Here is a 14,565-nt window from a genome sequence, read left to right as displayed (position 1 = left end):
ACTGAATCTACAAGTTCCGGTATCTGTGCAAATATTTGACTCTATATTTTTCCACAACAGTATGCACACCAATGTTTACAAGCTTAGCAACTCTTTTGAAGAGCACCCCTCCACCCCCCAAATATACATAATTTCATGGTTTTCCCTTTTTTAACATGTGTTTTAATGGTTGTATTGATGTCATACTGTACCTGTGAATCTGTCTGACTGCCATGTGGATATTAATACAAATGTGAGCTTGAACATTAGATCCACTGGTAGCAATAATACAGTTACCAGAAGAGACTTGAATTCTGAAAACAGTCCAAATGAATTTACAGGCACAACATTTTCTTGACAGTTTAATGAAACGGAGTAATCTATTTCCCAAAATTGTTACATCTTAAAGTTGTACTGACTATCCTTTTACAGAAATGGAATGTGGTATCTTATATGGGAGTGTTGATATGAGGTCATAGTGGTTCCATTAACAGACTAGAAACCAAATGTTTTTAGAATAAAAACAAATCGCCATCCAGTGACCACTCATTAATTTGAATTGTGCACTTTGATAGTCAAAAGCATCTATCATTGTTTATTTTATTCATGATGCTTCATTAATAAACAGTCAAAATCGATATTTAGACCTGGCGTACATAACCACTCCCACACAGATTTACTATCCTAACATACAAGGTTAAGAACCTTAGGAAACATACAATCCCATCAAACAAGGATCCTGCAATTTGTCATTAAAACAAGAAAAAAAAGAAAAGTGTGCTTGAATGTTCACTATACATTGTTATTCTATTAACCATCTTTATTTTTCTATTACACTTCTCTTCTTACACACTTTCATTTCCTTTTCAACCTCTCGTCTCTTGAATCAAGTCGATCGGTCTCTACTTTGTAGAGCTTTTTCTATTACGTTATGATTTAATACTTGCTGTAAGTGTTTGCTCTATGCTTGGTGGAGACTTGAACGTCGTTGGCTACTCTTTCTCATCTTTAACCAGTCTTGTGTCAAATCAGTTTTATTGACGTTCCCAGTGAAACATTCACTTTCTCTCAACCATCGCTGTTGTGTTAGTAAATGAGACATTTAGGAAAGAATTGTCTGAGGTCCATTTAAAGTGGCTTTTCTTTAGGGTTAAGACACTCACCACACCTCCATTATACACTTTCATCAATCACACATTTCTTTAACACTCAGAGCTCATTCAACCAAGCGGCCATTGGGATTTTGTTGATTTTTAGAAAAGTTCATACAAAAGTTTAAAGACTAAGAGCACCATTTTGTAACATCTGTCAACACCCCATTCCTTTTTTTTTATTAACCTAAGCCTTACTCAAACAATACAAAACCACACACACACGCTGCTCCAACCGATCATGAGTCTCAGATCTCTCCACAGAAGACCTCAAGGCTAGTCCAGTGGTTCTCAAATATCCCTGGTTAATATCCCTGGTTAATATCCCTGCTTAATATCCCACCTTCAAACAAAGACGCATGAAATGCTTGTCCAGCGGTGTGGTGAGGAGAAATGATTCAGTAAAAATGCTATTCTACTTTTTCAATTGTTTCAAGGACATGTAATTGTAAGCTTTCTGACAGACAGTGCAACATAATCCTCTCCTTAATGCACTGCTCCCATAAAAATAAAAAAAACATTGACTTGCTTTTAGTGTTATTCATGCATCAGTTTGTCTGTTTTGAAGGAGACCTAAGCTTGTGATAAGCAACCGATTCCACAATGAAGTGGCAATTGATGAACAATGAAATGGACATTAACTTCACAACATGCCAATGTTTACAAGGAGGTTGTCATCTGAGATGCACATTCCATAGAAACCAGCAGACATAGGTGACCTCCAGGACTTGGGGGAAATACTGCCCCTAACACTTCCAATCAATTCCTGCATCAACATAAAACAACACTTATATCAATAAATACAAAAATACAAATAAACTGAATAAATTAGAAATCACTTCAGGGCAGGCTCCACAAAATGGTGGCATGCTCGAAGCACATTCCTAATAAGACCCTGACCTTACCGTTTATCTTTTCTTTCACTACAAGTTATACCTTCCTCAGCTGACTAAAGTATGTGGAGGCTTTAACATTTATTTGTAATTTTATTGCTGAGTGGACAGTGCTTGTGTCTATTTCTATGGGCACAAGCACTGTCCCCGACACAAACTGTTCACACCCCTCTAGTTGGCAAAGAACATTTTTGCTATTTTAAAGCTCATTTCCTGTTATTCTACACATTGTTCCACAGGTTGGAGAGAAAATGTTGCAGTTTTAAAGCTAATTACCTGCAATTCTACACATTTTTTTCATGTAATACCTGAGGGACTCGAACATTATGACAAATTCAATGGGCTAAAAAAACATTAGCTGACATGGGTTAGTTCAGGGCTGCTCAACCCTCTTCCTTGAGATCTACCCTCCTGTGGGTTTTCAGTCCAACCCTAATTTAACACACCTGATTCTACTAATTAGCTGCTCAACAAGTCCTTAACTAGCTTAATCAGATACTCAAAATTAGGGTTGGACTGGAAACCTACAGGACAATAGATCTCCAGGAAGAGGGTTGGGCAGCCCTGGGTTAGTTGATCTGCAACTTGCACCCCACAGTTTGGGAACCATTGGGATAGCCAATCATAGGAAATGTAATTTCCCTTGTGCTTGAATACATTTTCCACAAGATTATTTTGTGCTGGATTCATGCACATTTTAGATTCAACTCCTCTCTTTCTCCTCTAGAATAAGCAAACGTATTTACTGTCATTGTGCTGATGATTAAATAGGCACACTACATCACTCCTCAACCCAACCTCAGCTGGGTCGTATTCAATAGGCATCAAACAGAAGAAACTGCCTGAAACAAGGTGTGATTGCCTGGATTTATCCATTAAGAAATGCTTATTTTTATTTTGTGTTTCAAAAGGTTTTTTTCATTAGCTGCCATAATGAACACAACCCTGAGCTTCAGGCTGTAGTAACTGGTTATCTCCAAAAGGGGGCGACAGTGACCATAACTGATAAGCAAAACAAAACCGCCAGTGAGAAGAAGGCTGGCCGGCTGACAGCTGAGATGGACTGTCCCTTGCTCCTGTTCCACTTTGATCCGGTTCGGTCTCTGACCCGAGGGGGCTTGATGGGTGTCTGGGGGTTAAGTGGGGGCTTACTGTAGGGAGGGGAGTAGGGCCTGTAGCCAGGCCAATCATCACTGTACCTCTCCCCTCCGCCGCCTGATCCACTGCCCTCTTCGACCTCACCTTCAGGGAGAGACATGATATCAGACAGGCAGACAAAGGGCAGTTAATGAGTGCAAATGTTGGGGGGACAGTAGAAATAGGATTAGAAAGGGGATGACGAACCAGTCATAATATTTCTGCTGGGTGGGTGGTGGGGGGGGGACTTACTGTCCATGAAGTCAGTGTCCTGTCCAGCCTGTGCATGTTTCAGTCTGTTGGTGGCTACTCTGAGCTCCATGATGAGCTGTCTGGTCCTCACGTCTGGCCTGGCCATGTCCACCTCTACCTCTGGGTTATTGATCTGACTCATCAGCCCATCGCCTGTCACATCAGGGAGGTACCTGACACACACACACACACACACACACACACACACACACACACACACACACACACACACACACACACACACACACACACACACACACACACACACACACACACACACACACACACACACACACACACAGCACTGAAACTAATATCAATATGATAACAAAAACACTAAATATCAGTATGATACATTCTTAGTTACCCGCTCGCATATACAAATCCCCATCTTCTCTCTCCCTTGGACTAACATCCTCCTCGACCTTTACATCTGTCTCTTATCAAACACCCACCTCCCCCTGGTCTGTCCATTCCACCCTCACACCCACCTCCCCCTGGTCTGTCCATTCCACCCTCACACCCACCTCCCCCTGGTCTGTCCATTCCACCCTCACACCCACCTCCCCTAATCTGTCCATTCCACCCTCACACCCACCTCCCCTGGTCTGTCCATTCCACCCTCACACCCACCTCCCCCTGGTCTGACCATTCCACCCTCACACCGACCTCCCCTGGTCTGACCATTCCACCCTCACACCGACCTCCCCCTGGTCTGACCATTCCACACTCACACCGACCTCCCCTGGTCTGACCATTCCACCCTCACACCCACCTTCCCTGGTCTGTCCATTCCACCCTCCTCCCCTGGTCTGTCCATTCCACCCTCCTCCCCTGGTCTGTCCATTCCACCCTCACACCCACCTCCCCTGGTCTGACCATTCCACCCTCACACCGACCTCCCCCTGGTCTGACCATTCCACCCTCACACCCACCTTCCCCTGGTCTGTCCATTCCACCCTCCTCCCCCTGGTCTGTCCATTCCACCCTCACACCCACCTCCCCCTGGTCTGACCATTCCACCCTCACACCGACCTCCCCTGGTCTGACCATTCCACCCTCACACCCACCTTCCCCTGGTCTGTCCATTCCACCCTCCTCCCCTGGTCTGTCCATTCCACCCTCACACCCACCTCCCCTGGTCTGACCATTCCACCCTCACACCGACCTCCCCTGGTCTGACCATTCCACCCTCACACCGACCTCCCCTGGTCTGACCATTCCACCCTCTCACCGACCTTCCCTGGTCTGTCCATTCCACCCTCCTCCCCCTGGTCTGTCCATTCCACCCTCCTCCCCTGGTCTGTCCATTCCACCCTCACACCCACCTCCCCTGGTCTGTCCATTCCACCCTCACACCGACCTCCCCCTGGTCTGTCCATTCCACCCTCCTCCCCCTGGTCTGTCCATTCCACCCACCTCCCCTGGTCTGTCCATTCCACCCACCTCCCCCTGGTCTGTCCATTCCACCCTCACACCCACCTCCCCTGGTCTGTCCATTCCACCCTCCTCCCCTGGTCTGTCCATTCCACCCTCCTCCCCTGGTCTGTCCATTCCACCCTCCTCCCCCTGGTCTGACCATTCCACCCTCACACCGACCTCCCCTGGTCTGACCATTCCACCCTCACACCGACCTCCCCTGGTCTGACCATTCCACCCTCTCACCGACCTTCCCCTGGTCTGTCCATTCCACCCTCCTCCCCCTGGTCTGTCCATTCCACCCTCCTCCCCTGGTCTGTCCATTCCACCCTCACACCCACCTCCCCTGGTCTGTCCATTCCACCCTCACACCGACCTCCCCCTGGTCTGTCCATTCCACCCTCCTCCCCCTGGTCTGTCCATTCCACCCACCTCCCCTGGTCTGTCCATTCCACCCACCTCCCCCTGGTCTGTCCATTCCACCCTCACACCCACCTCCCCCATGGTCTGTCCATTCCACCCTCCTCCCCCTGGTCCCATTCCACCCTGGTCTGTCCATTCCACCCTCCTCCCCCTGGTCTGTCCATTCCACCCTCACACCGACCTCCCCCTGGTCTGTACATTCCACCCTCCTCCCCCTGGTCTGTCCATTCCACCCTCCTCCCCCTGGTCTGTCCATTCCACCCTCCTTCCCCTGGTCTGTCCATTCCACCCTCACACCCACATCCCCCTGGTCTGTCCATTCCAGCAGCGGTCCTCGTTGGTGACGTCGGCGGCCACGTTCTTGTCGTTGCAGATGGTGTGTGGGAGGGACACCCAGAAGCCCCGCATGGGCCGCAGTCGCTCCTTCAGCTCTGACACCTGGAGGCAGGCGGACGGAAACTGGTTGATGCAGGCTGTAAAGTAAACCCTTATATAGCTGTTGAACATATGGAGGTGGGAAGCTCATTTTAGCCACGTCCTCGTCATCAAACAAACTAGAATGTACTGTATATAAATGGCTGTTGGTATGGCTGTTGTTGAACATATGGACAGAGAGAGCTAACATGGGCATAAACTACAAAAATAATTTTCTTGAATATTAATTGCAGGTAAGAACTCATCTTTTCCTCTCCACCTCCGCTCCCCCCCTCTCCTCTTTCCTCCCACACCTCACTCTCCTTTTTCCTCCTCTCCTGATCTTCCCTCATCTCCTACCAGTCGGTCCAGGTTGGTGCCTGTAGCAGTGGTGGGCTTCTCCTCAGGGCTGAACGTACGGAAGGGTCTCCTGTTGCCCCCTGACTCCTTGGGGGAGCGCCGAGAACGGCCCGGAGCCAGTCTGGGACTCCCACAGCCCTGGAACACCTAGAGCCAAACCACAGAGATAAAGCTATACATCAATATCGATGCATCTCTGCAACAATAAGGGTGAAACATGGATTTAAGAAAAACTAGCATCCCAACATTATCACATGCGTTAATAATGGTAGACAGTGGATACTTAAATTAAGAACAATATATGAAGAATAATATGATAACTAGTGAAATTGCACTATGCAGTTTTTACAGGTGCATACACAATTTGATAAAGCAAAACAAAAGGGGTTTTGGACCCAAAATGGTATTCCATGGGCAGCAATACAACTGTTAAACATTAAGTCTTGTTTCAACCTAAGATGACAGCCGATGTGCAAATTATCAGCCATTCTATTATCTATATTCTATGTACATTCTATGATCTATATTATATTGCACTGTGGATGTATAGCACATTCTTTTAATATCCCTCCATCCCCTCCTCCTCCCTCCATCCCTGCCTTAGTGGAGGTGGCGATGCTGTTCTCCTGCATGTGCATGATGGCCTCGGACACTTTAACAGAGATGGAGTCTGCAGCCAGCTCCATGTTAAAGGGCCCCTCCAGCTTCTCAGATACTTGATACAGAGCATCTGACAGAGTAGAGTGAGAGAGATGAAAGATGGAACATTAAATAAAAGTGTGAAAACAGAAGGATGAAGGTAGGAAAGGGAAGAGATATAATAAGATACACATTTTGTTTTTATGATGGGTGCCATTTTCAAAACTTTAGATAGAAATGCAATGTCTAGAATAGACATGACTCATTTATTCAGTAGAATAGAAATGTGAGTAGGTTCTATACAGTACATTTCTACATGCATCATGTTTAACATCCCACTCTACCGAATCAGCCCAACAAAAGCCACCCACACCCTCCCTAATGCCCGCCTCCAATCTCCACTCACCAATGAAATTGTTCCACTCAGTGTCCAGATCGGCTGTATTGGCCAGGCAGCCCTTCATCACGTTGAGGCAGAGGGCATGGCAGGGGCGCAGGGAGGGCATGCCTCGACACAATGGGCAGTACCACTGACGCATCAGGGCACGCACACACCCTGCACCAGCACTCAACTGGAGGAGGAGACGAAGAGCAGAAGGTGTAGGATGTTAGGGAGATCAACGGAACCACTAAAAGCAGACCAACAGAAGACAGATTATTCTTCTTAATATAAGTGCACGGCCACATACACACAGTGTACCTTTGCTGCCTTGTTGACAATGTCGCGGCCTGTGGCCAAGCCTTGAACCAGTGCTCTGGCTGCAATGAATGCCCTGGACACCTGAATGAAAGAGAGATCAGCTAATAACTTCTGACACAAATCTACTCCACTGTATATCAATGCACACAGTTAATTGTTTTCAAATAGTTCTCTCTAATACGATCGCCTATGTGTTACTGTAACGTTATCGTTGAGTTTCAGTGGTGATTTGAATTACTTATCACACCGGCTTCTTTTGTTAATTATGGTGACAAACATTACAAATCAGACCAACTTAGAGGGATAATTCAATCAAATTACAAAATAACATATTGGTTTTCTTACCCTGTAAGCAGTCTATGGTCAAGGTAATACCAGTCTATGCTTTGGTTTTGTTAACCCAAATTCCAAAATGACATATTGGTAAACTATGCCTTTAATAGGATTCAATATGAATGATGTTAGTTTTCAGTTGATATACCAACCAAGTCTGCCTGACCTGTAAGCCTAGTTTCCGGGGCAGGTCCCCAAAGGGCTGCAGCTGCTCTGCATGTTTGTTGACACACTCCAGGTACTCGTCACTGAACTGGTACTGGGGGTTGACCAGAGAGAAGACCCGCTCTACCAGTCTGGACCAGAACTCTGACAGCACCTCCGTCAGGCTCACACTGCCCCCTGTAGACAAAAGAGGGAAAGCATTTAGCAAAATAAATGGAAAATTTGCATTTCTTGTTGGATAAGTCCAAGTACTCATTCCCTGTTTCAGTCAGTTTGGTGCCTCATGAAAATGTCCCTAGGTTAGGTCAGTCTGTTTCTACTTGTTCAGACATTTTGTTGTCGTCAAACAAGGCAAAGATGTAGCATTGTCGAACTGATGAGATGGCGAGGGAAATGTACCATAGTGACACAAGTACACAAATGCAAAGTCCAACAAGAGAGGAGAGAGAGAGAACGCTGTCCCCACTAACCTGAGTAGTATCGACGGAGCTCCACAAACAGCTCCTGGAAGACATTGGCGTTCTGGGTGAAGAGGCGCCCGTAGGTCTTAGTAAACATCTGATTCATGGACTTTTCAGACAAGTCTATGAGCTCCCTGAAGAACTCTTGAGAGAAGAGAGGAAGGAATGAGACGGTCAAAAGCACAAGTTGTTGTGATTCAGTGGTTGCACTGGCAGTTAGAATAAGAATAAGCTAGCTATGACTAGCTTATCCCCACTATAGGATATTAGTCTAGCAATAAATAGCCCTCTCAATAGAGAACATTTTACATACCACTCCTCAATGTTGTTGTCATTTTACATCACATTATTTACAGTGTTCCCTTATGCATCCTTATTATGATTGGATTTGCATTCCAGCTCACCGTCAAACTTGCGGTGCCTCTGTGTGAAAGTGGTGTGAAGGAACTGGCTGGTGTCGTCGATGGCCGACAGGAAGTCAGTCTCACTCTGGTGGGCCAGCGTTTCCTCCATCTGACTGGAGCAGCAGGTGTAGTCCTGGGGACACAGACGCAGATGCTCGCCTGGACCAATAGAAAAACAGACAGGGTCAGATGCGAGCCAATCACAGACTTGGACAAGAGGTGTGTGGGCATATTGAGGTGTTCATCTGAACCAACGGTAAAACAAGACGGGATCAGATATGAGCCAATCAGACTGGGACAAGAGGCTTGTGTGGGCATATTGAGGTGTTCACCAGAACCAACGGTAAAACAAGACGGGATCAAATACGAGCCAATCAGAGACAAGAGGTGTGGGTAGATGCACTAATGGTGAAGACCAAAGGATACAGCGGCTCTTGCTTTGACATCATCAGCACTGAAGTCAACTTATGGTTTAGGGGCGACATTTAGGCTACCTCAAATAAACCAGTATTTTTTCCCTCCTTTAGAGATAGTATGAAAAGAGAGGGGGAGACATAGAAAGAAGGGCTGATTCGCACCCACACTGACGGTGATGCATATGTGCTTGATGCGACCACGTTATCTGCTAGACCATCCTCAGAAACAGGTTTCTTCACAAAATTACTTACCACCACTGCATATAAATGAGCAATGTATTAGGGCTTTGGTGATGATAACAGTGTAGCAATATATTTTTACATGGATCTTTTTTTCTTTAAACGAAGAAGACCAAACTCTTTGGTCTTTTAAAAACCTGCTCCATGTAAAATAGTGTGCTATATCTTGGAAAGTAAATAAATGTGGATGACAACATGTTTGTTTTTGTTTCCAACATTAGGGCTGTTTTCCTAAAGAAGTTAAGTCCACTTTGTGTTTTGTTTCCTTGCCACGATACTAACAAGTATCCCCCAGCCCTACAATGTATCATATGAGAAATACCGCATTATCAACAACTGATCATTCTACCTTTATTGGAAAATGTCAATTACCCTTCATTGTGTCATGCTACCATGATTTTTTAAATGTTTTCAATATAATAGCTCACAAAGTAGGCCTACTGTGTTCATACATTGAAGGTCTTATCAGTTTAGAACACACACCAATACCAATGTGGCAGTGGTTCTTCTGATCAGGCAGATATCCTTCTTCTTAATCCGTCTGTCATTAATAGAGCCTTATTAAACATAAGGTAGTAATTGAAAATGGGCATTTATAAACATGAATTATTAAAACACAATCCAGGTTAGCATCCCAAATGGCACACTATTCCCTATATAGTGCACTACTTTCGACAAGGACACATAGGGAAATAGTTTAAAGTAGTGCACTAGATATGGAATAGGGAGCCATTTGGGACGTATCCCATGTCTTTGTTCAAAAATAACCAGGTTGGACTTAACATGACCGGCGGTAATGATATGCAAACATTAACGACCAGTAACAAGTCGACGATCTCCAATGTCTCAACGTGGGTGGAAAAAACATCTTATTGAGGGAAACATAATATTACTTCATGATACCAACACCTGATTCTTTTTCCTCCGAAAAACTTGGAGCGAGGAGCCAAACTCCAACCTTTTATTTTTGGCTCTAGCTTTGATTTCTTCTCTGTCGCTCATTACCAGCCATCTCTCATTCCTCCAATTCTACTCTCCCTCTCATCATCCCTCCTTCTCTCGGCCATCTGCTCCCCTGGCCCACGGGACAAGAAGAGCCAAGACCCAGACAGAGATAACCAGACACACAATCAATATTGCAGTTCCCACATTCAGCAATCACATATAGCCTACAGTCAAACAAACCCTCATACGTGCAAAGCAGTACAACAAAATCAACATTTGCAACTCAAATGACACTTTAAAAAAGGGCAATCAGCAGTTGCTACAGACATTGTTGAACTTAAATGAATTATATATACCCATTGATTCTTGAAGAATATAACTTAGAAATGCCTCATGAGCTTTGTTCAACTGTCATACACCATCAGAACCAAAAATACACTACATGAACAAAAGTATGTGGACACAGACTGGTCGAACATCTAATTCCAAAATCATGGGCATTAATATGGAGTTGGTCCCCCTTTGCTGCTATAACAGCCCACTCTTCTGGGAAGGCTTTCCACTAGATGTTGGAACATTGCTGCAGGGACTTGCTTCCATTCAGCCACAAGGGCATTAGTGACGTCGGGCACTGATGTTGGGCGATTAGGCCCGGCTGGCAGTCGGCGTTTCAATTCATCCCAAAGGCATTTGATGGGGTTGAGGTCAGGGCTCTGTGCAGGCCTGTCAAGTTCTTCAACACTGATTACGACAAACCATTTCTGTTTGGACCTCGCTTTGTGCACGGGGGCATTGTCATGCTGAAACAGCAAAGGGTCTTACCCAAACTGTTGCCACAAAGTTGGAAGCACAGAATCGTCTAGAATGTCATTGTATGCTGTAGCGTTAAGATTTCTCTTCACTAGAACTAAGCGGCCTATCCCGAACCATGAAAAACAGCCCCAGACCATTATTCATCATCCACCAAACTTTACAGCTGGCACTACGCATTCAGGCAGGTAATTTTCTCCTGGCATCCTGAATTTGTCAGTCGGACTGCCAGATGGTGAAGCGTGACTCATCACTCCAGAGAACGTGTTTCCACTGCTCCAGAGTCCAATGGCAGCGAGCTTTACACCAATCCAGGTGACACTTGGCATTGCGCATGGTGATCTTAGGCTTAGACTGCTAGGCCATGGAAACCCATTTCATGAATCTCCTGGCAACCAGTTCTTGTGCTGACGTTGCTTCCAGAGGCAATTTGGAAATCGTGGTGAGTGTTGCAACCAAGGACTGGCGATTTTTACACGATCCAGCACTCGGCGGTCCTGTTCTGTGAGCTTGTGTGGCCTACTACTTCACTACTGAACCGTTGTTGCTCCTAGACTTTTCTACTTCACAATAACAGCACTTACAGTTGACCGGGGCAGCTCTAGCAGGGCAGAAATTTGACAAACTTACTGGTTGGAATTATATCCACGTTGATCGTCACTGAGCTCTTCAGGAAGGCCATTCTACTGCCAATGTCTGTTTATGGAGATTGCATGGCTGTGTGCTCATTTTTATACACCTGTCAGCAATGTGTGTGGCTGAAATAGCTGAATCCACTAATTAGAAGGGGTGTCCACATACTTTTGTGTGTGTGTAATTTTATATAAAAGCTTATTTTACTCCAACTTTTGTAACGCCAGGGTAGTGGGTTCGATCCCCGGGACCACCCATACGTAGAATGTATGCACACATGACTGTAAGTCGCTTTGGATAAAAGCGTCTGCTAAATGGCATATTATTATTATTATTATAAACAAATAAAATGTAAACAAAGACTATACAGCCTCAAAACATGGTTAAAACTATAATTTAGATATCATGGATGGTCAGTCCTTGCATCCATAGCTGAATTTTGGAGTGATTACATTTCTCCAGCTCCTTCCCTCAGATTTTTACGGAAACAGGGGCGGGGGTGGGATCCTTTTGTTATTGTTTCTACTGCGGATTGCCGCTTTAAAATATCCACAGCTCACTATCTTTGTCTGTCTGTTCTCTCACTTGAGCACTCACACACACCCCTTGACAATGTCCCATGACAATGCAACAACTAACAGCAGTTCTCAAGTGTCACAAGCACAAAACACTAATTATAATAAAAGCAGTCTTCAAAAAAAGAAAAACGTTGATGATTATTTTCTTTCAGTCATTCCCAGCTCAGTCTAAAACAGCCATACTAATTAGGGGCGAGGCTCTTTGTTACACACCGGTGTTAGCAATTTACTCATCCCATAAATAAGCCTTCCTGACAGACAGACCTGTTAATTCTCAATTTCGCTTTATTCAGCAGTTTCTATCACATGGCATATTATCCAAGCAGTCTCTCAAACCCTTCATGTTGTGTAAAATAACCTATAGCTTACGTTTGATGATTATTTTAAAACAATAACCACCAGTTTACCTTGAATAGCCCGTCTTACCGGAGATTTGAGTCAGCGGGGCAGTGTTCGTACTGTAGCCCTTCTCTGCGTACACATGCCGCGTCTCCGAGCAACTCCTACCCGCTGTTACCGGGCCCCAAGTCCAAGACAGGGCAGCCAGCGTGCAGAGCAACACCAGGGGGTACTTCTGAGCAAATAACCGGGAAACCATCTTCCACTGTCACTCACGGTAAATAGGCGAATTAATGTTTGACAAAAGATTGGCGACCAGGCAGCTCAAAAATGACAAAAGAAACGAGAAACTAAGACTAATAATTCCATAGATTTTTCGAGGAATTTATTTCCAGTTCCCAATTTTGTCTGTGAAAAGAAACACAACTTCCAAAGATCAACTAGTCTATATTTTTCCAGAAGGAAAAAAAAAATCTATCGACAATTGGTCTGGGTGCCGTGAATAAATGAGCGCCTGGTTTGTCGGATGCTCAGGTCCCACCCGGTGTTTTCTCCATCCCTTGTCTAGCTCTCTGCTTCAGAACAATGAGCCGTGCAGCACGAGGGTGGCCGCAAGGGGTGAGGTGCGGCCATAGGGGGGCTGTTATAGCAGAGCCACCGCAAGGTCCTAAATTCGCAACCGCCACACTGAACTATTATTTGGAGCCACTACAACCCCATGTGAAAATTGAAACACCCTTTTCTACATAATAAAAATACCACACAATCTATTGAAGGCACACAATTTAAATAGACTAGAATCAAAATCTCGCTGTTTTGAGATTTTTACGAGTTTATTGACATACCTGAAGAACAATTAATCCTGTATTTGCATTTCTGAAGGTCACATGCAAAATAATGTTGTCCAGCCACCAGAATGTTTTGTAAATTGGGTATGTCATACAAGATGCAACCGTTTCCATGGCCAGCAAGTAGGTCTATTTACAGAAACATCCATTGGCTAATGCAAACAGGCTTTTCCATTGAATTGTTCTTTTTTATTACTATTAATTGCTTGATTAGAGTAACAAACCAACGCAAATGTGATCAGCAGTCCAGTACTAACACTGGCCCATTAAATGTCAATTGAGAGCTATATTACCTCTTTCATGATAATTGGAACCCCTATGGGCCCCCAGAATCCAGATGTAGCCTATTGTGAGAAAGACATAATACCCAAAGATGATTCCATCTTCAACATAAACATTCTGCATTCATAGTGTTGTACATTAAATGTTATAATCAAAGTAGCTAACATGTGACCTGGTGTGAGCCAGTGATCATAGGCCTACAATCCAGTCTACCACAGTGTTGACATGGCCTGGGCCTTTTTTATTACACTTGATTGAATGGAGGACAAGATATTTTAGGTCTGTTAGACCTGCAAAAGGGGTACACTTGTGTGTGTTTTCATGCCAGCACTGCCTGTGGAACAGATGTTACTTTTCAACCACCCCCAGGCATTCTTTGCCTTATTCTGTTATTGATCAGTATTGGTGAGGGTAAATAGGCTATATGGATGTAGGCAGTGGGTAATTTAGAGCAGTAATCATTTTAAGTCATTTAGCAGACACTCTTATTGAGAGCAACGTACAGTAGTGAGTGCATACATTGTTGTACTGGTCCTCCATTGGAATCAAACTCACAACCCTGTTGTTGCAAGCACCTACCAACTGACTGGCTAATATAACCACCGCCACTGCCTGTTCATGTTGCACACTTAGCTTCTATCTCAAACGCCATTAAATAGCCACCACTAACATTGGTGGCTGCTGCCAACTTTTACTGACCCAACTCCAGCCATATGCTCTACCAACTGAGCTACACGAGACATA

The 14,565-nt window shown here is 44.8% G+C and overlaps 1 protein-coding gene across 1 annotated transcript; it reads right to left on the bottom strand.

The window, feature by feature from the left end:
* Nucleotides 1-328: 328 nt before the first annotated feature.
* gpc2 (glypican 2) lies at nt 329-13,367 on the bottom strand. The gene is made up of 11 exons (XM_046295873.1): nt 12,779-13,367; nt 8,731-8,889; nt 8,336-8,470; nt 7,867-8,042; nt 7,368-7,448; nt 7,074-7,239; nt 6,628-6,758; nt 6,029-6,175; nt 5,556-5,692; nt 3,413-3,585; nt 329-3,265 (listed from the first exon to the last, which is right to left on the bottom strand). The coding sequence occupies exons 1-11, from the start codon at nt 12,948-12,950 to the stop codon at nt 2,994-2,996; spliced, it is 1,749 nt and encodes a 582-aa protein (XP_046151829.1). The 5' UTR covers nt 12,951-13,367; the 3' UTR covers nt 329-2,993.
* Nucleotides 13,368-14,565: the final 1,198 nt, after the last annotated feature.

The sequence above is a fragment of the Oncorhynchus gorbuscha genome, linkage group LG13 (genome assembly GCF_021184085.1).
Source record: "Oncorhynchus gorbuscha isolate QuinsamMale2020 ecotype Even-year linkage group LG13, OgorEven_v1.0, whole genome shotgun sequence".
NCBI classification, from domain to species: domain Eukaryota; kingdom Metazoa; phylum Chordata; class Actinopteri; order Salmoniformes; family Salmonidae; genus Oncorhynchus; species Oncorhynchus gorbuscha.
The sequence above is the reverse complement of the archived record's forward strand: the minus strand, read 5'-3'. Positions and strand labels throughout refer to the sequence as shown.

Excerpts from the sequence above, each read along its gene's own strand:
- gpc2 (XM_046295873.1), bottom strand. The coding sequence starts at position 12,950 with ATGGTTTCCCGGTTATTTGCTCAGAAGTACCCCCTGGTGTTGCTCTGC. Across the intron at positions 8,890-12,778 it reads CCCGCTGACTCAAATCTCCG|GCGAGCATCTGCGTCTGTGT; the intron begins GTAAGACGGGCT and ends CTATTGGTCCAG. Across the intron at positions 7,240-7,367 it reads TTGTCAACAAGGCAGCAAAG|TTGAGTGCTGGTGCAGGGTG; the intron begins GTACACTGTGTG and ends CTCCTCCTCCAG.